Source organism: Mauremys mutica, chromosome 11, assembly GCF_020497125.1.
Source record: "Mauremys mutica isolate MM-2020 ecotype Southern chromosome 11, ASM2049712v1, whole genome shotgun sequence".
Lineage (NCBI taxonomy): Eukaryota > Metazoa > Chordata > Testudines > Geoemydidae > Mauremys > Mauremys mutica.
This window is the reverse complement of record NC_059082.1, coordinates 56546157-56572651: the sequence shown is the minus strand read 5'-3', so window position 1 is coordinate 56572651 and position 26495 is coordinate 56546157. Positions and strand designations below refer to the sequence as shown.

Below are 26495 nucleotides of genomic sequence, written 5' to 3'. Positions count from 1 at the left end.
AGAAACTCAGGTTGTCACGTGGGATTTTTATCATCAGGCTGTGAAGATTAAGATTAAAGAGAAGGTCAAATAAATGAAGTGGGTTTGTATCCAGGTAGGGATCTGGGCAGAGACAGCTGGATTAAGAGGAGATAGCTGCAGATTCTAACAGGTCCTTATCTTTTAATCTAGATGAGCTCACAAAGAACAACACAGGAAGCGAAGCCTTTATCACACTCCATTTGTTAAATCCCCCACATCTTCTCTCTTAGGCCTGGTCTACACTTGGGGGGAGTGGAATCGATCTAAGATACGCAACTTCAGCTACGAGAATAGCGTAGCTGAAGTCGATGTACCTTAGATCGACTTAGATTGACTTACTTCGCATCCTTGCAGCACAGGATTGACAGCCGCCGCTCCCCCATCAACTCCGCTTCCGCCTCTTGCCCTGGTGGAGTTCCGGAGTGACAGAGAGCACATTCGAGGATCGATGTATCGCGTCTAGATGAGACGTGATATATTGATCCCCGATAGATTGATCACTACCCGCCAATCCAGCGGGTAGTGTAGACATATCCTGTCTAATAAGGATTCTGCTTTTCCAGCCGTCAGTGACATGCTGAGTGTAGGTTTGAGGCAGGGTATTCTTCAAAATGCTAATCTGCATCCTCTGGGGGAGAAGGGTTTAGGGGTCTCCATCTTCTGCAGTGTCAAATGTGTGAACAGGTAAGTCCCCCTGTACTCTGGGCCTGCACCTTCCATTGGTGTAGATTGTCGTATAGCAACATGTAGTACCTACGTTAGAAGAGAGGGTGAACAGCCTGAGTAAGAGCATTAGGGATTTTGGTACCCTGCATTGCAGGAAAGTTTTGGGCTTTATTTTTTCTAATGGGGAGGAGGGTATCAGTCAGTTCCTGCATTGCAGATGATGGTGTGGGGATGAGTTGCCTCTTTTTTCTTTGTATCAAGTTTTGGTCAGTTTCTTTCTGTACAGGGCAAGATAAAGCACAAAAGCACCAGCCCTTTCCCTAAATGTGTTTTTCTCCTTTTCATACAGCCAGCTGTCTGCTATCAGGCAATCACTAAGAAGCTGAAGGTGTGTGAAGAGGTAAGGCAAACCATCCCGTTGTCTTATTCTTATTGTGTTGAGGTCAGGCAGTTCTGCTAAAGTAAGAATATCTTATGCCTTGTCTTCACAGGAAACAGGATCCACCTCCATCCAGGCAGCAGACAGCACAGCAATTAATGGCAGCATCACTCCTACTGACAAAAAGTAAGGCCCCCATTTGTTCCAAGAATCTGCCTTCTCTCCCCTTCTGCCACTCAGCTCTATATCTCTTCCTCCACCTCCTTCTTCCAGGTGGAGATGAGGAAGCAGCCATTGGCTCTGCTGAGAGAGTCTGGGTGGGTGAAGTAATATCGTTTATTGGACTAACTTGTGTTGGTGGAAGGAACAAGTTTTCAGGCTTCAGAATTACCTTCCTCGGACCTGAGTAAGAGCTTTGTGAGCTCGAGAGCTTGTCCCTCCACCAACAAAGTTGGTTCAGTAAAAGATACTACTTCACCCACCTTGTCTCTCTGATATCCTGAGACCAATATGGCTACAATGACAATGCAAATAGTAATTGACCATCCTGTCACTTATAATAAACTTTCCCATCCCTCCTCCACTGTTTCTGCACCATATTCTGTCCCAGTGAGACTCTGATTCATGGGAAACACCACATATGAGGGTTGGGATGCTTCACCATGGAGGCCTTCAGGATGCTCATAGGGGATTGGGTTTTGTCTGACCCTGATACACACATTTGCAGTGTGTGACATGACATGACAGAACATTTCACAGATCAGCGCTTCTGAATGCAGTGTGGGCTGCAAAGATAAAATGTCTCCAATAATGTCTGGCAGACGACCAGGTTTGTTTGCTCACTAGCTCAAGCAGCTAGAATGCAAGAGGAAGAGGGCGGTGCTTTCTCCCACCTCACAGAAGCACGTGAGCCTTCTGGTTTCTTCTAACGGTCCCCTTCTCCTTTCTAGAGTGACAGGAGCCAGAGCTGGGCTTCCTGTTTCACTCTGTGACTTCTGTCCTGTTCAAATGCAGATCAGGCTCTGGTCTGTTGTTTGCCGTTAGATCAGTTCTTTCTCTGGGGATGTCAGTTTTCAGCCTTACTCAAGGAGACCCAAAGTAAAGATGAAATTATTCAGGTAAAACCCTTTCCCTGAAGCGGGGCAGGGAAAAGGGGAGGGGGACGTCTCTTCAGCTGTGAGAAACGGAAATGGGCAAATCCTGTTGCTGAAGGAACTAGTGACTCATTCCGACCCTTATACGTTGGTTTGCTTCAAAAGCAGCATGTACAATCAACTGTGAACCAAAGGGCAGATGTAAAGCTGAAACTGAAATGGCTTTGTTGAAATTAGCATTCAGAAATGCTACATCATGGGGGAATAGAGACATAGTTCTCAGTGTGTAAACTCTGAAGTGTAATTTAAATCCACTCTTACTTAGTATTTCAGGGTCTCCTACTAGCATGTCATTTTGCTCAGAATGGCATGATGTATACAGGATCCCTGGAGCATAGCTGCAAAGAAGTTCCTAGTGTGGAGTAATAGGGAAGGAACTTTTGCATGTTGACTATAAAAATTTTGACACCCATTAGGCAGCTAGTGTGCTGAGATCACTGCCACTATTGTCTTGTTTCCTTGTGCTCGAGTACCAGCTTGCTCTTCATATAAGCTTGAACTCTGCCTTTGGAAACAGGTGGGTTCATAAAAATGCTCTTACTCTACCTGAGAGCAGTGACACAAGTTCTTGGTGTGTTGGATCTCCATCATGTGATGTATAGTATTTTCACTGGCATCAAAGTCTGACATCTGTTGTCTCTGTGTGTTCCCTTTTCTTCACTGATGTGTCTCTCTTTTCCCCAGGATAGGATTTCTGGGTCTTGGCCTGATGGGAAGTGGCATTGTCTCCAACTTACTAAAAATGGGGCACACGGTCACTGTATGGAACCGGACTGCTGAGAAGGTAAGTGTGTCTGCGAGAAGGTGTAGGATGGAGTCTTTCACAGTGGGACCTGTTTAAGTGCCTTAACTTCCAGAAACGTGTGCACCTGCTTGGAGGAGTGGAATGCATAATACCATTGGGTTATTGTATTCAGGTAGAACAGCCACACTGGTCATGGTGTGGAGCTGGACAGCCAAGAAAGGTTTAAGCAAGTTCACTCTGTGAGAGATGTGCCATTTGGATGAGACTCTCCACCCTGGCACCCTGTTGTGCTAAGCTGGAATATCTGCTTCATCTTGAGAACCTGAACTGCTGCAATGAGGCTGAGGTAGTTTTCCAGGTTTCATCATCAGAAACTAATTCAAGAACAGCCAATTGGCCATATAATGTTCATAGTATCCAATGTACTATTTCCCTTCCCTCCTCCACTTTTGGTGGCCGGTGGGGAAGAAAACACTACACAGTATTTTGACCCCAAAAGAACTGCATCAGTGTGACACCAGTGTCTGAGCGTGGAGAGAAATTACTGTCTTTGGCAACAGGAGTCATTTGATGTTCAGCACAATTCATAATGCTCTAGAAGGTGACAGAGTAGTTCCAGGCTAGGATTTAGATTCTTTAAAGTGTTTTTGAATACTAAGGTTGGTGTGTGTGTATAATCTCCTTTTTTCATGAGATCATGGCATAGTGATGTAGATATAGATAGATATCTATATAGATACACACACACACACACACACACACACACACACGCGCACAAAATAGTGTGGCCATTTTTCGTATGGATGACAAGACCCCCCTCTCCCCCCCAAACACCGACGGTGGCAGAAGGCTGACCAGCTGAAGAAGCAGACAGTCTAATAAATAAACCCCACATCATTCTCAGTACTGTGGATATTCCTGCTGATAAAAGAGGAGGTGCCATTTGACAGTCATCTTCCAGCTTTTTCTCCCCTTCCCTCAAACTTTGGAGTATCCAAATCTTCTATGACTTCACACAAGATGCACCTCTCCCTCCCCCTTTCCTTGTTCTCAGAACGTTTTCCTTCTCTTGTACTCTGTCCCTGCCTCCTGGGGTTCAGGAATTGTTCAGGAGGCACCTTGTGCGTGAGAGTCTCCGTAGCGGTCTGCCCTTCTGCTAAGACACCAGGCCTGTCTCACATCAGTCTGGGCACGATGGTTAGTGTGTGTGTTACGGCAGTGGCTTAGAGGACCTGTTGCTTTGTGCTTCCTGCTCCTTACATTTGGATCTGTGACTTTTGCAGTGTGATTTGTTCATCCAGGAGGGGGCACGGCTGGGAAGAACCCCCGCTGAGGTGGTCTCGACCTGTGACATCACCTTCGCCTGCGTATCAGATCCAAAGGCAGCAAAGGATGTAAGGATTATCTCTTTCTTTCCTAACTGGACTGCAGCTTAGAGTCCTGACTTGTCCTGCCCTACCCAAACCCTTTGGACAGTCACGGAATACAGATTCCTGGTTCCACTGAACACATTAGTCAGGGCCATTCCAATTGCCAGACATCACAATAGTAATTTTTTGAACAAAAACATTGCTGTATCCTGTACACGTATTTGTTTATATTTACATTGAGAGCATGGACACTTCTGGAACCCTTCCAGTAGACTGGCACAGTAGAGTCAGGTTTGTTTTAACTGCTGACATTGAAGGATTTGAGTTTCTTTGCAGACACCCTATTGCTTTACCCCTTGTCTATTCCCACAGCTGGTACTTGGTCCAAGTGGGGTATTGCAGGGAATACGCCCAGGGAAGTGCTATGTGGATATGTCGACAGTGGACGCAGATACTGTCACAGAACTGGCCCAGGTAACTGCCTTGGACTAAACATCTGACATTCACCGCATTGGAATTTTTATTGTTTCAGGGGGTTAACTCTTGTTTGTTGCAGTACTGGGAGATACCCAGGTCTCTTCTAGGGAAAGTGCAAGCCCAGAAAGAATGAAATAAAGTAACTTGTCAAATGATGTCCAGTTAACAAACTCAGAACAGGTTTGCTCAAAGGATTATGTACAGCAAACTGTATAATTTCAGTTCTGTGCTGTCAGCTGACTAAACTCCAGTTCCTGAGAGAGTTCCCATCCTCCATATTTACTTTCACAGTAGAAGCTTTGGGGGAGGGGGAGAGAAGAGGTTTGAGAGTCTTATTGGTGGCTAATAAGTTTCCCTCTGTTTGTTCAATAGACAGAATCTGGCTATTCCTTGGTTTGTTTTTAAATACTCCAGGACATGAGAAGCAAGCTCCTTCATGTGCCTGGTCTTAAAAATATTTACATCAAGGGAGACCCAGATATTTCTATCTGTATCTGAGGGAAGCAAGGTTTCAACCACTTCTAGCAGAAACTTTGGTTTCCTACCTTGACCTCTCAAGTCCATATGCCTTTGTCCTGAAACTGGATTTTGTCCAGGCCTAAAAGCAGGAGGACTGAGCAGTACAATAGCGCACAAAATTTAAATTGGTGAAATGTAAGGTCATGTCTGTTGGTGAAACAAAACGTAAACTTCAGACTGCAGATGTGCTATGAACTAACATGCTCCTGTCGGGAACAAAGGTCTAGGAAATCACTAGAAGATCTGTCAAAGGCCTATGGTCTTGGGCCTGCACTCGCTTTCATGGGCAGCCAAAGTAAAATTTAAAAGAAACTGTTCTATGGACTTAAATGCCAGGATATTTCCATCCTTTAGACTTCCAAGCCCTAGTCTTTGTGTTTCTCCTAATTTAGGATGGTGCCGGTGAAATAAACACATCTTATCATGAACAAGGGCAGAGTCCATGGAGTGGTTTTCTATTCAACCAACTGCTTTCTAGCACCTCTTCTCCCCCCCACACCCTTATATAATATACACTTTCAGTGTTTTCCCAAGTTCCTTAGACTTTTCCAGTGGCATGTGATACAGTCACATATTTTTCAGATACTGAAATGTATAGTCCTCTAGTCCAGCTTTGTAGGGTGGGGAAACATGAACAGAGGTACGAGTACATAGCTAAGGCAAGTTCCTGGGCTAGGGCACCTTTTGCAGTACTCTGTTGTATGCTATTTTCTGTTCTGCAGCATTTCCATTCTTCATCTTATCTGTATGTGTAGATAGTTTCCTTTGCCTTATGCTTCTGTACCTAGTGCTAGAAGCACCCTTCATGGTGTTCTTGTTTGCCCTGCTGCGTACACAGCGTGTGTCTGTTCTGTTTGTGCATAGCTAAACAGAGTATGTTCTCTTTGTTTCCAGGTGATAGTATCCAGGGGTGGTCGCTTCTTGGAAGCACCAGTCTCAGGAAATCAACAGCTGTCTAATGATGGGATGCTGGTGATCTTAGCAGCTGGAGATAGGGGTTTATATGAGGACTGCAGTAGCTGTTTCCAAGCAATGGGGAAGACCTCTTTTTTTCTAGGTAATTGAAACACCAGGGGCCTTGCAGTTTCTCAGTCAATGCAAGGAGCAGGATTTCCAGCAAGGAGTCTCAGGGGGACATAGATCCTCTTTGCAGACCACTGGTAAGAGGTTGAGCATATCAGCTGGTTGTCTCCTCTCTCTCTCTCTCTCATGAGGTATTACAAGAAACTGGACAGGTACATGGTCTGTCTAAAATTTGGGTTGTGGGTTCTGAAGTTGGCTGAAGCTCCTGTTTGAAACACTGGAATTGGAAACATGTTTAGGGTGAGGTTTATAACTAGGGCTGCATGAAGCTTTTTAGTTCAAACCATACTTTTCATCATAGTAAGTTTCTCCCTTCTCCCCCAAGACTGTGGCCCTAAAGATCAGCAATCTGTAAGACCAGGGGAAGGGAGAGCTACTAGGTCTGGGGGATCTTGTGAAGTGTCTAGGATTGCTGATGTTATGTATATGGGGAGCCTGCCTTGCTACGGAGGAACGTCCAATGGTATGTCTCTTTCACAGGTGAAGTTGGCAATGCTGCCAAGATGATGCTGATTGTGAACATGGTCCAAGGTAGCTTCATGGCTACGATAGCAGAAGGACTGACCCTGGCTCAAGTGACTGGTCAGTCCCAGCAAACTCTTCTGGATATCCTCAATCAGGGACAACTTGCCAGCATCTTCCTGGATCAGAAGTGCCAAAGTAAATTTCCCTCTTGTTTTGTCGTAGGCCATAGTTGTTGCCTTAACCTAGCAGGTGTAGGCAGAGATGATGGGGGGGGGAAGAGTAAACATCCCATTTGCTATCTGCCTGTGGTCCTCAGAATTTTCTCTTGATGGCCCCTTTACATCGGACTTGACGTGAAAGGTTGAATTCTATGTCTCCCAGCATGGTAAGGGCTTCAGAGGACACAGCACCTGCAGCCAGTGTCTCCTTAGGACTGGTGGTAAGGAGTTCACTGGGCAAGGTGACAAATAAAATGAATGGAAGTCTGCCCTAGAAACTGTTTAGAAGTCTGGGCTCAGTTTGACAATTTGTGGTAGTGAAATTGTTTGGTGTGTTGTGTGTGACTGGAAGAAGGGACAGGGTGGGGAATAGGGAAGGAGCAACTTGGGAGTTGGGGATGGGGAAGTGAAGATTTATGTTGAATTGCATGCTGTTGAGGTATTTTAGGGTTGATTTATAGTCTGACTGTGGCCTCTCTTTACAGATATCCTACAAGGAAACTTTAAACCTGACTTCTACCTGAAATACATTCAGAAGGATCTTAGATTAGCCATTGCACTAGGTGATTCCGTCAACCACCCTACTCCCATGGCAGCTGCAGCCAATGAGGTAAGTCACTTAGCATCTCAATTTAGTGTGTGGACTTGTCTCCTGCAGGACAGAGCTGGAGTCTTGTTGGGTTGGGAGGGGCTGCTTCTCAACAAAGGGGAAAATCTAGGAGGGAAGGCTGCCTTGAGACAAGGTAGCAGGGATTGATGTATATCTTATAGTATGATGGATGAAATGGAGACTTAGGGAGATGGGTTTGATGAGAATTTTACAGATCATTTGTGCCCAGAGAAGATGACACTTAAAGTGCTTCTGCAAGATGTGTGTGTTCTATTCTATGTTGTACTAATTCCCCAGTGCAATGTGTGCAGTGCTCTGGTTAGTGATGGCTACTCAGTAGTTCTGCTGGATGCAGACTTCCAGGGAAAAGTGTAACTGATCCTTTGCCCCTTTCTCTTCTCCAGGTATACAAACGAGCAAAAGCATTGGACCAATCAGACAACGATATGTCTGCTGTGTACAGGGCCTACATCCACTAGGCTGCACCATTCTTACTGTTAATACCATGATTATTAATTAATATTATGATGATACTGGGTTTTAACTCTGGACCAGTCCATCTCTGTCTCTCCATTTCCTTTTATACACAAACTTTGTTGAGATCCGCCACAAGGGCAGCTGCTGCGGTGAGCCTTCCCCTGGTGGCACAAGGGGGAGGAGGGGGCTCGGATTGTTGCAATCTGATTAGAACATCCATGCCATGCACTGACAGTCACGGAACAGAATGGTGGCGGCTGGTTCAGAAGCTCTGAAGCAATTCAGCCAGAATCTGCTGCTTGGCTTTTTATTTCTCCTTTGTACGCTTGTCCAAGATGCTGTTTCTTACAATTGTTTCTCTCCTTTCCCATGGGTAATATATGCATTGGCCTCTCTGCATCGAGGGACAGTTGTAATACATCCCATCTACCTGTGAATATTAGTAGAACCCTGAGTCCCAGTTCTGGGGTGAGAATTGCTCCTGCTCATCACCCACTGCTATAGAACAAAGCACCTCCCAATGGAAGTTCTGCAAGTTGACGGGGCTGTATGTAAGCTGCATGCAACACTGTCTGATCCCCCAGCACCTTGATGGAGGAGCTCCTCATACTGATGGGAAGAGCAAGCTGTATTCATGTTTCTCCTCTACAGATAACTCTAGCTTAGGGACCACAGGTCATGGTGGATGAGAGACCCGGATATAAACACAGCCTCCTAAAAGGCTAATCACAGCTGCACATCCCTATAAACAGTGTTAAGAGATTTATAGGGGTTTGCTTAAAAAAATTCATAAGTAAAAATTCAAAGATTAAAATTGAGTCAGAATTTTTTTCTTGGTGAAGGAACAAACCTTGAGGTCCTTCCTGCTCTTATTTTATGTGGATTTTTTAAAATCATCTGCAACCTCCACTTTTTCCTAACAGTTATTTACAAACGCTTCTTAGGTTCTGCCAATATCTCAAGTAGAGTCATGAATCTGACTGAAGGGGCTAGAGGAATGATCATAGGGCCAAGAGACAGAAAGTCGTACAGTTCCAGTCCATGCTGTTCATCTGTGGCCTTCAGGTGGTCATTTTAGCTCTTTGCCTCAGTTTCCACATCTGTAAAAATGGGCTTGATATTAACCTACCTCACAGGGATGTTGTGAGGATTGATTAGTGAACTTTGAAAATGTAAAATTTCACGTACAAGTGCTGAGTGTTACTGTTATGGGCACTGCACTAACATAGCATAATATCTCTTTTGCTACAGTTGGGACTGCTTGGCAGGATCCCAAGTTTAAGGAAGGCCTAGTAATAAAATGGGGGCCTAAAGTGCTGCTTAACTTGAGCCTAGAAGTGTTGGAGCTGAACTGCAGAAGTGAACTCACGAGAACACACAGAAAAATTTTTAGTGCCGAAGGTGGAGAAAGCCAGAGCCCAAACGATGCCTGAGTCTGTAAAAACACAGAGCTTTGTTATTTTAATTCTCTCAGTAATAGCCTTTAAGGAGGGTTTTTGCATTTTGAACTCAGAGAATGAAAAGGTTAGTAAAACACCAGGAACCAGCTTTCTTGCCTGAGATCACTCCCCACCTCCTTAGGTTGGGTATCACTCTCAACTCCCTTTATGCTGGAATTCTGAAGTGAAAAAGAAAGCAAAGGCAGACCAGGCTGCGTTCCACTAGGTTCTTAAGGGCTGCTTGTCCTCTACCATCAGATCCTGTTCGTTGCATTGGCTAAGAACAAACAGTCTTGGAGCCCACCTTGGCATTGTTGCCCCCTTCTTTGTTAAGGGCTGTTTAGGGGCTGCAGTGTTGTTTAGGGAAACCCTCTGATAATCCTGTGACTCGGGATTTCTTTAATTGAAGCAGATGCCTTGCCTGCAATGGGATCTATAAAGTTGTGGGTCTGGTTGATTAAGAAATGGGAACTTATCAGGTATCCATTATGGAATATAACATCCAACTCCTCTCTAAAGCTGTAGATGTGACTTACGTTTTAAATACTTCACCTCTTCTGATGACCCATTACTGTTTGTGAGTTAACACTGTATTACACATCCCCTCCTATGGTAAGCATCTCCCTGCAGTAAGAGATCCTGTTACACATCACTTTGCGTGATTATCCATTACTGTGTTTGTGCACAATCCTATATTATATATATATGTCTGCTCATGAAAATCAGTCATCCTGCACCTAGGTATCCTACGTTAAATGTACATGTAACCTTACTTGCTACTACCTGTCAGTCTGCTTTTGACATCTTGTATGCACACTTTACAATCACAATAAATCCACAGTCAGCATTCAAAATCCTTGGTTAAACGCATCACAGTTGTAAGATGGTGCACAGCTTATGTCAGTTTGAGGTATATGGGGAAAGTTACTCACCTCTTCAGTGTGCAGGAGATGGATCTTAGAATTTATGCTCCACGGTGTGTCTGTTAGGGACACTTGGTATCTGAGCTGGTACAATGGAGGGCTCTTATAATGTCCCTGCAGAAGCCTCTTGGAATAAATTTGGGATGAATGGATCTGAGCCAGTGTAGTCAAGGATCTCCCTGCATTATACTCTGGAACCAGTTGGGGAGAAGGAGCTCTTAAGTCTTGTGATCTGTGTTCTATGGTGAATTCAAAGAATTATACATAGAGGAAAATAGTTCCTGGGTCACTGCACTGCTGCAGGTTTGTTTGGTCAGAAACAGTCATGTTCTCAAACTGGGGATCAGAATGTACATGGGAGTGGCAGGGCAGAGCAGCAAAATACTGTAATTTATCCTGTAAAAGTCTAACTGCAGCTCTCTAGCTAGATGGATACAGATCTGCTGGAGGGTGTGGTGTTTCCGGCAGGACTGTACAATTATTGATACACAAGGGAGCAGAGAGCGCACTCTGAAATAGACATGAAGCATGGGGGAGGGGAGGAAATGGCAAAAAGTGGACTGTTTCAGATGCCATTTTCGGTTCTGGCCCAGGAGTTGGTTTCACTTGGATTCTTGTATTTATCTCTGTCTGTAGTCTCTGAACACGAATCCCATTCTGTTTGCAGGCCTGAGACATGCGCGGGTGGGAAGGGGGGAAGCTGTGGATTGAGAGATGCTATAATGAAACTGGCTAGTCAATGTTGTCTTAATATTGTTGGCAATTCTGTAAAGTTCCTTTTTATGAGGATTTCTGTTTTAGCAATTTGCTTTATTTTTTGACCCCCCTCCTTTTTAAAAAGAGAATGTGACACTTGTGAACAGCTTGTAAAGAAAAGCAGTTTCCTTTTGTTTCCTCAATGACAGATCCTATAGGTAATTACGATTGTGAATTTTTATTTTTTGCCTTGTTTTTAATTAACGTTTGTCATTCAGAATAGGATGTGTGATAATGTTTAAATGGCAAAACAAAATTTTTTTGTGCAATTAACAAAGCTACTGGCAAAAGAAAATAAAACCTTTCTTGGTAACACTGTGTTCTCACGGCTGTTTCTAAGGCCATCTCAGGTCCATCCTCTGGCACTCTCCATTCCATACACAGATTGTAACAAGCTGTCCTATACCTCACCTAGCTCAGCAGGCACAACTGTCATGTAGAACCCTGGTCCTGCAATGAGTTGACCCCTGTGCCTTTGTGGAACCCCAATGAAGTCACTTGGGCTCTGCAAGTGCAAAGGTCTGCTCACGTGGAGCTAATTGTGGGACTGATGCCTAGTATAGGAATAATAAATACAAAACTGTCCTGGTGCGACAATTCTTTCTCGCGTGACTCCTAAATATGGAGCTTCTGCAGACCTGTGGGAGGCTGGCACTGCAACTGCTCCCAACCATCTAGAATTTCCTTCATCCAGAATATGCTTTTATTAAGTCACATTTATTATTTGTATGGCATAAATGGTGAGGGGCTTTCCAGGCAAGCTGTGAAGATAAGATCTTTTAACTGAAGAGCTTACAATCTAGAGAGGAAGCCGCAAAGCGCTGTGATCCTTTGAATTCTGACATTGTCACTGTTCCTTATTGCGAAGTTAGTAGCTGAAAGCCTTTGCTATTGCATGGGTGTAATTTGTAAATTCATGTGCTTAAAAAAGAGAACTTTAAAAATTGGATGGTAACAAGACTGAATCCCAGGGATGTCTGAACATGGTGGTATTCTAAACAAAAAGGGCTTTCAACCATGCTGATAGCTGTTTTCATCACTTCACATTGACTCAGTGGACATTCTAGGCTTAAGAATGTTTGGGGTTATTGTGTGTGTGTGTGTGTGTGTGCTGATTGGGTGGTTGTGCTGACTTGTGAGTTTTGTGCTAGGGAGAGTTGTGTGGATTTGTGCAGGTCATGAATGGGGGGGTGCTGTGGTAAAAACGTGATAATTGTTTTGTGTGGGGGTGATATTGTGCTGGGAGATTTGTGTTGATTCAGGTAGGTGCCAAATGAGGGGTGTTCTCTGTGGTGAGGGGCTGTGTGTGTTTGGGGTTATTGTGTATGCTGGTTGTGGTGATTTGTGCCTGGAGGCTGTGCGGGAGACTTGTATTGATTTGTGTGGCTGGCAGTTGGGTGAGGTAATGCACCTTCTGTGCAGTCTCCCCCATACAACCAATGACATTTTTGCAGGCAATTTAGCCCTAGAGCAGTGGTTCTCAAACTTATTTGATCAGGCCCCATTTCTTTGTGTCTGTAGTTGTTTATTCCCTCCCCTCCCCCCCCGTATATATACCACCACTCAGCTCTGGAGGCAGAGTGAAGAGCAGCAGCAGCTGGCTGGGCACCCAGCTCTGAAGGCAGCGCCACACCAGCAGCAGCACAGAAGTAAGGGTGGCAATGTGAAAAGTGATATTTGTCATCACTGTTCACAGTAGACCTAGTGTCCCATTGCCAGCCTTACTTCTGCACTGCTGCTGCCTCCCTGGGGCTGACAACTGGAGCCCCACCACCTCCAGGTGAGGGATTGCGGGGCGGTGGGGGGAGGGGGAGGGGAGCCTGAGCCTGGGCTGCCTCCCAGTGAAGGCATGAGGTGTAGGGGGGAGAAGAGCCTGAGGCCGCATGGCAGGGCTCCAGCTGTCCTCTTTATCCCTGTCTCCTGGGTGTGCACAGCCCTTCTGCACGAGCCCCAGCCACCTGGGGCTAATGGAGCTTTTAAAAAAAAATTTTTTTTTTAAAAAAGCACACAGCTCACACCTCCACTGACACATTCCCATGCCTCCCATGGGAGGCCTGCCCCATAGTTTGAGAACCACTGCTCTAGAGTAAGGGTGGTGATTGGTTGAGTTACCTCTGATGATATAATGGTCTGGGTTTCTTGGCATGGCATAGCTACGTGCCTTACTACAGTTGTACACTGCAGAGGTGTAATCTGTAGAGTCAAAATGGCTGAGAACGTAACAATTATACGGTAACAGGCCATGAATCCCACTCAGGCAAGTGAGGTTCTGAACAAAAAGAGCCCTCTACCCTGCCTGTAGCTGCTAACGTTGCTTCAAGCTGACTGTGCCAACATAAGCTTCAGAGTTACATCCAGTTACATTTTTTTTTTTCAGTCTTGAATTGGTAATGGCACATGCTGAGCCTTTCACCTCAAATGCAGGCTGATGACTGCAATGGGTGGCTCATCAGCAGGGTGGTCTATTTAAAATGAATTGCAGTTTCCGATGGATGAGACCCAACATCTTAAAACTACCACCAAAGGTGACACAACTGGGACTGTTGATAACAGTCTTGGCAGTGAAGCCAAAGACCGAATGGCTCATGGAGTCAGAACTACTTTTTTTTTTTTTTGCCCAGAGATGGTGCCCCCAGCTCAGGGTTGAGATTGGCAGTGTGGAGAATCTTGTATTGCTGATGACCATGCTGTACCTGTTCTTTGGCTAAATAAGGCTGTAGTTAATCCAGGGTCCCAAGTTGCTTGGATGGTAGGGAAGGGTAAGAGCTGTCCAACCTTCAAAGCAACCCTAATGCATAAGTTCCCTGCTCTCAAACTGCTGTGTTTACACCACTCTGGTGAAATGTCCCCTGCTGAAAAGCAGCCACTGGTTTGTGTGCTGAAGTCCCTGGGGCCAGTATTAAAGCAGCAGAGAAGCAGCTCACAGAAACACAATCAACACTCTTCTGAATTTACAAGATCTCTGGAGAGCTGACAATATCCAATCCGTTTAGGAGGCTTTATCACCATTATAATACTGTCGGAGGAGCAGAGGGAGTGAAAGGAGCAGAATTTCACATCCCGTCTCTGGTCATCTGCATGAGCAGTGGGTGAGTCCCATGTTAGAACACTTTTGTTCCCATGTAAATCAGAGTCTCAGGCCTGGTCTACACTAGAAAATTAGGTCTGCTTAACTAGGTAGTGGGTTGTGAAAAATGCACACCCCTGAGCAGAGTAGTTAAGCCAACCTAAGTCCCCAGGTAGACAGTGCTAGGTCAATGGAAGAATTATTCTGTCAACCTAGCTACGGCCTCTCAGGGAGGTGGATTACCTCTGTTGATGGGAGAACCCCTTCTGTTGGTGTAGGTAATGTCTATACTGAAGCACTACAGTGGCGCTGCTGTAGCATTTCAAGTGTAGAAAGCCCTCAGTAAGTGAGAGTTCATTTAAATTTTCAAGCTTGAGTCATGAGATCAAAGTAACTTCCTTAGGAGCTTCTAGTATTGTCTATGCTTGAGGATTCTTATTAGTTCTATGGTATATCCTACAGCAACAGCTCAGTAAGATTTCTGTAGGGTTTTATAGTACCGTCCTTATCTGTACTATAAAACAGGAGAAACCTACACTTCTGAGATGCTACCTTTTAGCTAGTAGTGATGGCAGCAAGTCAGACAAAATGGTTGAGTGATGGCACTTCTCAGAAAGTTCAGCCTTGCTTGGTCGTAAGATCAATAAACAGGCAGACTTAGCAAGCCATGTCCTGTGTTGCCCAAGCAACAGTGCTGCCAATACTAATAAAAAACAGTCCAGTGCCAACAGTTGCTTTTAAACAAATGTTCTTCTGCAATGTTTGAAACCTAAACAGTGCAACAGTCAGAGTCAGAATGTGCAAGTGGCTGCAAATCAAGTGAAATGGATTTCACTTCTGTTATCGTGGAAGTTGGGAAAAAGGAAAAATGGTAAATGGCAGCAAGCGACAAGACAGTCCAGGTCTCGTAAAATTCCTTCACTTTTAATCATCTCTAAGAAACTGCTTTTCAGTTTAGTTTTAGAAACTTTCCCAAGGGAAGATAATGCACCTTGGTATCCATGCACATTAGGAACTTATCCCCAACCCTCCCCCTGCCCTTCCCTTACTCATACCACAGTTCAAACACTAGCCTGAATTAATCTGTAAAACTGCTCTCTGCCTGCTAGGGATGCCAAGAAAGTGCAGACCAGGTATGATGGAGCTCTCAAGTAACACTAATTCTGACTGTTAATGCTCCAGTGATGAAGTTAGAAAGGATATTAGTTCTCTGCAGGGATGGGTGTGTATCTTAGACAGGTCAGTGAAGGCTGATGGGTTCAATCTTATTTATTGGTTTTGTAAATTCTGAAACAAAACAGCTTCCAGAATCAAAGCTCTTAACTGGAGAGTTCAGGATATAGAAGATGGTACAGGAACGTTCATTCTAACAAATTTTGCTCATGCCTGGAAGATGTTCTGCCTGTAATTAGTTCGTTACACTTCTGCATTCACACATAGCTGTTTTTAAATGTAATGGTGTCTATATAAGGTGAGAATTAAGCACCTGACACTGGAGGAGAGAGGCTGCCCCAGGAAAAAATATTAAGCCCCCCCTGCCCCAGAATAAGACAAGGGATATTAAGCCCAGAAGAAGGTGGAGCTGTGGGAGAGGTACTAATGCACTCTTCCAGCACATATTGTGCAGCCCGATCTATTATACTCCTTTTTAAAATGCCCAAATATCTGGCATGTTCAATGTTAATATAATGAGACAAGGTGGGTGGGTAGTATCTTTTACTGGACCAACTTCTGTTTATGAGAGACGAGCTTTTTAAATACACAGAGCTCTTCCTCAGGTCTGGGAAAGGTACTTAGGCTTTCTCTACACTAGCACTTTTGTTGGCAAAACTTCTGTCAAGGGTGTGAAAAAAATATACCCCTAACTGACATACGTTACACCAACAGAAGCACTGGTGTGGACAGCCCTATGTCGCCAGGAGATGCTCTCCTGCCGACATAGCTACCATCGCTCATTGGAGGTGGTTTAATTATGTTGACAGGAGAGCTCTTTTCCATCAGTGTCAAGCAGCTACAAGAGCAATCTTACAGCTGCATCGGTACAGCTGTGCCTTGTAAGCTCACTAGTATAGACATGGCTTTAGTGTCTCACAAAGTTATGTATTTAAGCTCCCAGGCTCGTTGTGACAGGTTGGATCACAGAAACCCTCTTGGGAGCTGCCACCTGATGTGCCAAGACTACTACTGCCCCTGCTTTCCCTGCCAGCTCAGGTCTCCAGCACCCTGTCTTGCTGAGCCAGACACTCCCGTCTGCTCCAACAAAGACCCAGGGTCTGAATTACTTGCCCCAAAGCTGCAGGTTTACCTGAAAGCAGCTCACAGAAGTGTTCCTGTCTTTAACACTCAGATGCCCAACTCCCAATGGCGTCTAAACCCAAATAAATCTGTTTTACCCTGTATAAAGCTTATACAGGGTAAACTCATAAATTGTTCTCTATAACACTGATAGAGAGAGATGCACAGTTGTTTGCTTCCCCCAGGTATTAATACATACTCTGAGTTAATAAGTAAAAAGTGATTTTATTAAATACAGAAAGTAGGATTTAAGTGGTTCCAAGTAGTAACAGAACAAAGTAAGTCACCAAGCAAAATAAAATAAAATGTGCAAATCTATGTCTAATCAAACTGAATACAGATGCTTCAGTAAGTTTTTTTTCCTCAGACTGGCCACCTTCCAGTCCTGGGCACAATTCTTTCCCCTGGTACAGCTCTTGTTCCAGCTCAGGTGGTATCTAGGGGATTCTTCATGATGGCTCCTCCCCTCCCTTTGTTCTGTTCCACCCACTTATATATCTTTTGCATAAGGTGGGAATCCTTTGTCCCTCTCTGGGTTCCTACTCCCTCCTTCTCAATGGAAAGACATCAGGTTAAAGATGGATTCCAGTTCAAGTGACATGATCACATGTCACTGCAAGACTTCATTGTCCACTTGCCAGCACACACATATACAGGAAGACTTACAGGTGTAAAGCAGCCATCTGCAGACAATTGTCCTGGTTAATGGGAGTCATCAAGATTCCAAACCACCAATAATGACTCACACTTTGCATAATTACAACAGGCCCTCAGAGTTATATTTCATATTTCTAGTTTCAGATACAAGAGTGGTACATTTATACAAACAGGATGATCACACTCAGTAGATTATAAGCTTTGTAATGATACCTTACAAAAGAAGCATGAAGCATATTTCAGTTACATTATATTCACTCTAGCATATTTTCTTACAGTGGCACAGCTGCATCGGTACAGGTTTGCCACTGTACGCCCGCTAGTATAGATATGGCTTTAGTGTCTAGCAAAGTTATGTATTTAAGTTCTCAGGCTCGTCTTTTGAAAGTGTTGTGCAGATTTCCTTTGAGGATGAGGAGTGATAGGTCACATATAGAGCAATCTCTTTGTGAAAAGTGTTCACCCACAGGTGACAGGTTTTTTTTGTCTTTTATCATTTTCCTGTATGAGCTCATGTATGAGCCTAGTGATTATCTGGTTTCATTCACATTACATCTCTACCTCAATATAACGCGACCCGATATAACACGAATTCGGCTATAACGCAGTAAAGCAGCGCTCCGGGTGGGCAGGGCTGCGCGCTCCGCCGGATCAAAGCAAGTTCAATATAACACGTTTTTGCCTATAACGTGGTAAGATTTTTTGGCTCCCAAGCACAGCGTTATATCAGGGTAGAGGTGTAATTGTTGTTGAGGCATTAAGTGCACTGAATGAGGTACGCCACATGTTGTGATAGGCATGTGTAGGATCCACAGATCTTGAAATGTGTGTTGTGGGGAGGTATTGATCAGCGTAGCAATGGACTTATGTCTGCAGGTTTTGCATGTTATTTTGGCAGGGTCTGGTGCCGCTTAGAGTTGGTGTGTCCTGGTCTTGTTATAGTGTCAAACACAGTCACCATTTCACTGACTAAAGAAAACGTCTCAGCACCTCTTGGAATCTCTTTCCTTGCAGATATATCCTCAACTCCTTAGTGAAAGTCCAAGACAAAACTGGGTAATGAAAGCAAACTTCTTTGCTGGCATCTAATAGAGATGAATTAATCCACAAAACTGAGCAAGCAGTTGCAATGGCCCAGAACATTTTCCGCTTTTGAGGTTATGTCTGAGTCCCTTCCAAAACCCTCCAGCAGTAACAACCTGGCTCATTTCATATCTTCAAACCTGAGCTTTTTTTTCTCTCTCTTCCAATGCTATGCTAATAGCTAGAGGTGGCATCCAAAATCAAAGCTAGGCCAACTTTTTTTTTTTGTTAATGGCATGCAACAGAGAACTGACTGCTTCTGTAAACTCACCCCAAAACTTTTCAGTTGTTTTGGAAGCTGACACCAGGTGCGTTATGCAACAGCTGACAGAATATTCTAAACAAACTTGGCCAAAAAATCTGTTCTGAACATGTCTGAATGTTATGCTTGTTTTCACTGAATAATTCATTTAAATTATGTTTTGTGGTATTAGATTAGCTCCATAACAATAGTAATTGAATAACTTACTCGATAGATATTCTTTTCTGTAGGTGGCCAGCTCTGAGTATTGGCATGTAAATACTTACTCCAGGCATTCCACTTTGAAGTTAATATGCATCTAGGCCTGCTGGAAGTAATCTCTTCTGAACAAAGCTCTTCACTCCCTTTCCCAGTCCCAAAGCAGGGGAGATCAGCTCTGCAGGATCAGATTATCCCCTATTGCAGCTGAAACAAAAGCCAGTCCAAGAAACCAAAAACATCCTGGAAGCTGGCTAAGAGCTGTGCTATTTGAGGGAATTAGATTTGCCCTGCCCCTCTTAAGAAAATGTACAGTAGCTAACAGCATGGCTTGGGAGATCGATAATGTGACAAGCAGCCCTTTTCATTTCTACATCATGGGTTTGAATCTGGCCAGAGTCAGTTGTAACCAGAAGCTGTTCCAGGATTGCTCCACTAGTAGCCCTTGTTTACTTCTCTGATTTTAAAGAACAAAACCAATGCTCTAAGCAAGTGGTTCTCAACCAGGGGTATGCATACCCCTTCCAGGGGGCATATCAACTCATCTAGATATTTGCCTAGTTTTACAATAGGCTACATGAAAAGCACTAGTGAAGTCAGTACAAACTAAAATTTGATATATACAACTGGTTTATACTGCTCTATATACTATACACTGAAATGTAAGTACAATAGTTATATTCCAATTGATAACAGGTTTCAGAGTGGTAGCTGTGTTCGTCTGTATCAGCAAAATGAATGAGGAGTAACTTGCGGCACCTTAGAGACTAACACATTTATTTGAGCATAAGCTTTCGTGGGCTAAAACCCACTCCATCAGATGCATGCAGTGGAACATACAGTAGGAAGAAATATATACACAGAGGACATGAAAAAATGGGTGTTGCCATACTAACTATGATGAGAGTAATCAGTTAAGGTGGGCTATTATCAGAAGGAGAAAAAAAACTTTTGTAGTGATAATCAGGATGGCCTATTTCCAACAGTTGATGTATTTTATAATATGGTAAAAATGAGATAGTAAGCAATTTTTTCAGGGATAGTGCGTTGTGATGCTTTGGTATTTTTATGTCTGATTTTGTAAGCAAGTAGTTTTTAAGTGAGGTGAAACTTGGGGGCTAGGGTATGGGAGATAAATCAGACTCCTGAAATGGGTACACTCATCTGGAAAGGTTGCTCTAAAGCAGTGATTCTCAAACTGTGCGTCATGATTCTGTTTTAATGGGGCTTAGACTTGCACTAATACAGGTAAATTACCTGCTGCCTGTTGGTTCATCTATGTGATGATGGGCTCCCAGTCCTGCACGGCCTGGCGCACATCCCTGCAGCCTGCTGCCTCTCCTGCACCCCGACCACTTCACCACCATTCAGTCTCAGGCCCCGCCCCTCTCAGGCATGCGCATCCGCACGTACGTTGTGATGTCACGCCAGGCCTTATGGTGTCATCCCCAGTCCCGTGCGTCTTTGCCCCCAGCTCTGGGGGGGACAGAGATAATTCCAGCCACTCACCAGCAAGCTGTGCCGCGTTGCTAGGCAGAGTAGAGGCCGAGCCGTGGTGGGAGGGGTCGGAGTTGGGCGGGGCCTGGGTGAGGACTAACCAATCCCAAGGCTGGTGGTGCCGGAGCCTAGCCAATCAGGAGTGAGTGGGGCGGGCACGAAGCGGAGCGGGCAGCCCGGGCTGTGCTGAGCAGGAGGTGGGGCGCTGAAGGATGGCGGCCGCGATGGCGAGCGCTGCGGAGCGGGCAGTGCTGGTGAGTCCGGGACCCTCCTTCCTCTGCCGCCAGGCAGCCCCGAGCGAGGGGTCACCCTGCCAAGGGCCTGGGCCCGCCCCCGCCCCCCCCACCCGGGGGTTGGGTCCAGCCCCTGCGGCAGCTGCCGCCCCCACCCCCGGGGCCCTCTCTGGGGGCGGGGGCCCTATGCCCCCCCGCCCCCCCCCGCTCTGGGGCCCTTCCCCCAGGTGTCCCGGAGAGAGGCGCTGCCCGACGCGGGGCAGGTGTTGCCTGGCAACGGGGGGACGGCGAAGGGCTGCCGGGGATGGAGGCGCTGCCCGGGGCCTGCCTGTCCTGGGACCGTTCTTCCCTGCCGGGCAGTGCCCAGCCCTGCACCCCGCCCCTCGCCGCCATCGCAGACACCATTAGCCCGGACAGTTTGGAGCTGGAGCATCTCGCCTGGATAGTGGCTGCCCCTGCACTGGCAGGTTAGTCATAGACCTGGAAGGGACCTCGAGAGGTCACCTGGTCCAGCCCCCTGCACTCAAGGCAGGACTAAGGATTCTCTGGGCCAGGGGTCGGCCACCTTGCCGAAGTGCTGTGCTGACTCTTCATGTATTCACTCTCATTTAAGGTTTCGCGTGCCAGTCATACATTTTAACGTTTTTAGAAGGTCTCTTTCTATAAGTCTATAATCTATAACTAAACTATTGTTGTATTTAAAGTAAATAAGGTTTTAAAAATGTTTAAGAAACTTAATTTAAAATTAAATTAAAATGCAGAGCCCCTCGGACCGGTGGCCAGGACCCAGGCAGTGTGAGTGCCACTGAAAATCAGCTCATGTGCTGCCTTTGGCACGTGTGCCATAGGCTGCCTACCCCTGATCTAGACCATCCCTGACAGGTGTTTGTCCAACCCGCTCTTAAAAATCCCCAATGATGGAGATTCCACAACCTCCATAGGCAATTTATTCCAGTGTTTAATCACTCTGACAGGAATCAGAGGGGTAGCCGTGTTAGTCTGGATCTGTAAAAAGCTTTTGTGGGTGAATCTGATGAAGTGGGTATTCACCCACAAAAGCTTATGCTCAAATACGTCTGTTAGTCTATCAGGTGCCACAGGACTCTTTGTCGCTTCTGACAGGAAGTTTTTCCTAATGTCCAACCTAAACCTCCCTTGCTGCAATTTAAGCCCATTGCTTTTTGGCCTATCCTCAGAGGTTAAGAAGAACAATTTCTCTCCCTCCTCCTTAACAACCTTTTATGTATTTGAAAACTGTTATCATGTCCCCTCTCAGTTGTCTCTTCTCTTCATGTTTTCTAGACCTTTAATCATTTTTGTTGCTCTTCTCTGGACTTCCTCCAATTTGTCCACATCTTTCCTGAAATGTGACACCCAGAACTGGACACAATGTTCGAGTTGAGGCCTAATCAGTGCGGAGTAAAGCGGAAGGATTACTTCTCATGTCTTGCTTAAAGTACTCCTGCTAATACATCCTAGAATGATGTTTGCTTTTTTTCTGCAACAGTGTTACACTGTTGACTCATATTTAGCATGTGATCCACTATGACCCCCAGATCCCTTTCCGCAGTACTCCTTCCTAGGCAGTCATTTCCTATTTTGTATGTGTGCAACTGATTGTTTCTTCCTAAGTGCAATACTTTGCGTTTGTCCTTACTGAATTTCATCCTACTTACTTCAGACAATTTCTCCAGTTTGTCTAGATCATTTTGAATTTTAATCCTATCCTCCAAAGCACTTGCAACCCCTCCCTGCTTGGTATCGTCCACAAACTTTATAAGCGTACTCTCTACGCCATTCTCTATATCATGGATGAAGATATTGAAAAGAACCGGACCCAGAACTGATCCCTGCGGGACTCCACTTGTTATGCCCTTCCAGCATGACGGTGTCGGGGACTCGAACCCCAACAGCGAAGTTCGTTGTCTGACCGCAGAGAGACCAGGCAACACCAGCAAGGTCCGATCAAAAGTTCTTTATTGATAAGTGCACGTATCAGTAAAGAACAGCTCGTATCCGAAAAGAACCAGCCCCCCCTTTACAGCTTAGTATAGCTTATATAGACAGTTTTATTACGTCATAAATCATTTACTTAAGCAATCCACCCCCTTTGTCTAACAACTAGAAATTAGACACCTTTTAATATATACGCATGCCTAGTCTCTACAGCATTATATTATTAATATCTCAACAAGCGCCAAAGGTTAGGAATGTGAGGGAGTTAAAAACACACCGAACACTAAACCAGGGAGTTAGTCAGAACTGTGAGATGCTTGTGTTTCTTATCGGTCCTTCAAACACTGTGTCTTAACACAACACAGCTGGCATCAGCCCCCTCACTTATCTTGCTCTTTCCCAGGGCTTTGTGAGACAATTCTGCCTGTCAGTATTTCACTCTGGGTTTTCCCAGAAACCTCTGCTAGCCTGATTTTAGTCAGGTTGGCACAACTGGTTTTGTGCTACATCTTTATTCAGGCCTAACAATCCCCCCTTTGTCCCTAGAGGACCAACGGGACTCTTGGGACAACAAATTACTGCTTGGCAGGGCACAACCGGGTTACGGTTTCTTCAGTCGCAGACGAAGCTTCAAATCGCCTGTAGGGGTAACAGTTCATTGGTCTGGGGCACTGACTATAAATCAGGTAGGTATACCAAGGGGTCTAATGTCCCAGATGTCTCGGTAAACAATTCAGTCCCACATGCATCCTCCCCATGGACCCAGCAGGATTCGGTATGTGAAAGCTACACCCACCCTAACTGGTCCATATGCTTGGAAGGAGCACTATGAATATCCACACTATCATCCAGAAAGTGTCCAAGTATGTTTGCATGACCACAGATCAGATGGTACTCCTGACGTGTCTGTAAGGGCAGTGGGCCTAGTCCAGTGCTGAGGATCAATTTAAACATACTAGATCCCACTGCAATGCCTTCCCAGCCTCAGTGATATTCAATACCATCTCTGTCAGTAACTTCTGGGTCATAGAACTAAGGGTGGAAATGACATGTCACTCAACAACTCCAGCCTGTACTGAAGATAGCTGAGCTGCAAAAATAAGGCTATTGGCCTTTTTAGTTGGCCCAATTTCTCATCATTTTCTTGGCTTTTAGGTCCCTCTTTGTTCCAGAGGAAATAGCCCAGGCTTTCTGGTAGACTAATCTAATGGCAGCCCCTTGTGAGCAATCTGGGTATGTGAAAGCGATCTGAAAACTGGATAAGGACAATGTTATTCAAAATGCAACGAGGGAGGGCAATACATGCTGAAGGATTTATCCAAAGCACAGGGCGCAGCCTGTAGAATAAACCCCAAAATCCAATTAATACCACAGTTCCAAATATAAGTCCCACAAATTTAGTCCTGCCAGTGTGTAATTCTTTGTTTCTTCACCAGGGTCAGTTCTCAATGTCCTTTTAGTCAGGAATTCCTGGACTTTGGCAATGTCAGTGGAGTGAGTGTTTCTTCTTCTTTCCCAAAACAATTGTGGTTTAGCATCCTACAGGGGAGAGGTTTCCAGCACATATCACCCTGTAATAGCTGTGCTTTTTCTATAAAAGTCTAAAGGCACAGTTGGTCTGTCAGTGGACAAGGGAAAGGTTACCAGTACGTTACCTTGTCCTTCTTCCCTGCTGTCCAGAAGCACAGTAGAACTAGAAGAAAGAATAGGCGAATCATCAATAGGAAAGTTCTTCTGATGTGGAGGGGTCTTTTTGCAGTGAGAATCCTGGGTCCAAGCAGTTAGTCTTTGGCACTTCACAGCAGTGTTGGTAGACAGCAGGACTCAATACGGGCCTTTCCAGCATGGAGCCAAGGCAGTCTTTCGTTGATGGATCTTTATGTAGACCCAGTCTCCTGGTTCCAAGGAGGGGCAGGCTGCTAGGATCTTTGGGTTGTTTCTTCTTTACCTGTGAGAAAAGAAACCTAACACATTGCATTAGTGTCTTTGCAGATTTTACAAATTTTATAGCTGCATGGGCAAATTTAAGTCCCCCCCTTGTTCCTTTTGAGGGTTAGCCAAGTCTTAGCTGTGAGGAGTGTCCTTGAACAAAGTCAGTGTCTCAGCTTTAAACTGAGCATGTTATCTATTTTTTTTTTTCAGTCAACTTGTTTGTTTTTTTTCCGCTTCCCTTCTCAGCTTGTTTTTTTTTTAACCTACAAAAAAAACTTTCATGTTTTACATATACACCTGGTGTTAACAATGAACACATACACATTGCTGTTATACAGTACATTAGTCTTATCTAATATATGCCACATATACCATTTCACTAAAATAATGTTATTACAGAACTTGAGAACAACAAACCAAGACAAGCACACCCACTTCGATGAGTTCATTTAATACAAACTGTAGTCCAATAGCTTTCCACCATCCCCAGCCCTCTGGCTAGAAGTCTGAGGTAGCCAGAAGGATCCCATGTACAATATGGGGAGTGGGTTAACTTTCCATGCCCTTGCTTTCAAAGACTGTTAATATGCAAATTTCAATAACAATTGTCAATTAAAAGTTTTGGCCAATGTAGTATCTTTCTCTTACTTAAGAAAATGTATAAGAGTTTAGTATATCACATTTTGCTGATGTATCCAAACACTTTGTATTCTAAGTTGAACAAAACAAATATCTGCATTTTAATCCAACACTGCTGCTTGATTTTAAATCAGACCATCCCATAAAAATATTAAACACATCAATTTTGGCCACAAGACAACACCACAAGACAGAACATAGAACACAAAACACAATTTTTACTGTGCCAGCAAATTATGGTACGTTGAATGCTGTTCAGCCGGCATCAGTTGTCTCTGATCATCTGAAAGACAAAAAACAGAAGTCTACCCCTTCTGGGCAGGCAATCATTACTAAAAATATACAAATACTCTTGTTGATTTTAGGCAAAACAAGGGAATTACCCCATATTTTCTTGTATGTGTTTTATAGGCAGCCCCTGTTTTAGTGGCTCCTATCTTATTAGTTAGATAATTTGCATTAATACAGATGCTTGCTGGCTCACTTTTTACTTGTAACTCCTGCTTGTAAACACTGAAAGAAAACATCATCACTCACAGTGCTCTTAGAGCCTAATACAATTTTAATGACATAGCACTGTATACATTCTTCAGCTGATTTAACAAAATTGTTCATAGCCAAATGATTGCAATCTAATAATTTCTTTGCCTGAATTTATTTACAAACATTTCAAAGACACCAAGAACTTTTTACTTTAGTACATTTACAAAATTCAACTGCTGTTCCCTCCAGCAACTATAGAGTTAACTTTTCACTGTGCCTTAAATCACTTGCTTGTCCTTTCAACAACCACTTACCAACTCAGATCACCATGCCAAATATTCTTCTGAGTATTTGAACCCCTATGTGTATACTTACTTACTCCGTTCTTGTTTTTTTTTTTTCACTACACCCTAAAAGTTTCCAACCTGTTCTCCAAGCTCTCTGTCTGTTGCCTGGCCGCCTGGGCCCGATCCTTTTTCCTCGCTGAACCGTCACTACCAGTGTAGCCAGGAGGGTGGGCTTTGTAACTAGCCCCCACCCTTCTGGTCTTCGCCCTAAAACATTTCTACTAACAAAACTACTCGAGTCCTCCCCTGTGAGGCTTGCCACCTGGGCAAAACACATGGCCCACTGGCGTTGAACTACTCAATTTCCTCTTGTAGCAAACACACTGCTGTTACAACATATGCTGAGCACAAAGGGTTAAATTTTAACAAGTCCCTGAAGGACTGGTACGTGCTTAGCCAGGGCTTCCTTTTCTAACTGGAAATCCTGTCTCAAGGCCTGCAACTTGCCCTGGCGCAGGTTTGAGTTGCCGCCCGGTTCATGATCCATGCTCTTAATTGCTCAATTCTAGTTATCAAGTACACATCTCGTCCCTTTTCTCCAACT

At 44.6% G+C, this 26495-nt stretch overlaps 3 protein-coding genes across 11 annotated transcripts in view; 2 read left to right on the top strand and 1 right to left on the bottom strand.

Moving 5' to 3' along the window:
* Window positions 1-11615, top strand: part of GLYR1 (glyoxylate reductase 1 homolog) — a 34146-nt gene extending 22531 nt beyond the window's left edge. For 3 of the 6 annotated variants that reach the window (XM_044978666.1, XM_044978662.1, XM_044978667.1), the window contains 9 exons: window positions 1037-1087; window positions 1179-1252; window positions 2905-3004; window positions 4249-4359; window positions 4708-4809; window positions 6226-6388; window positions 6895-7074; window positions 7583-7707; window positions 8112-11615. In XM_044978666.1, coding sequence (XP_044834601.1) covers window positions 1037-1087; window positions 1179-1252; window positions 2905-3004; window positions 4249-4359; window positions 4708-4809; window positions 6226-6388; window positions 6895-7074; window positions 7583-7707; window positions 8112-8186 — 981 coding nt within the window. In that variant the 3' untranslated portion in view covers window positions 8187-11615. The remainder of the gene's footprint in view (window positions 1-1036; window positions 1088-1178; window positions 1253-2904; window positions 3005-4248; window positions 4360-4707; window positions 4810-6225; window positions 6389-6894; window positions 7075-7582; window positions 7708-8111) is intronic. The other 3 variants (XM_044978665.1, XM_044978663.1, XM_044978664.1) reach the window with 3 other exon arrangements.
* Window positions 1-20248, bottom strand: part of UBN1 (ubinuclein 1) — a 79014-nt gene extending 58766 nt beyond the window's left edge. For all 4 annotated transcript variants that reach the window (XM_044978655.1, XM_044978656.1, XM_044978660.1 and 1 more), the window contains exon 1: window positions 20122-20248. In XM_044978655.1, the coding sequence (XP_044834590.1) occupies window positions 20122-20231 (110 nt within the window). In that variant the 5' untranslated portion in view covers window positions 20232-20248. The remainder of the gene's footprint in view (window positions 1-20121) is intronic.
* A 239-nt stretch (window positions 20249-20487) lies between these two features.
* Window positions 20488-26495, top strand: part of ROGDI (rogdi atypical leucine zipper) — a 33851-nt gene continuing 27843 nt past the window's right edge. Inside the window, exon 1 of the mRNA XM_044979701.1 lies at window positions 20488-20615. Within this exon, the coding sequence (XP_044835636.1) occupies window positions 20574-20615 (42 nt within the window). The 5' untranslated portion in view covers window positions 20488-20573. The remainder of the gene's footprint in view (window positions 20616-26495) is intronic.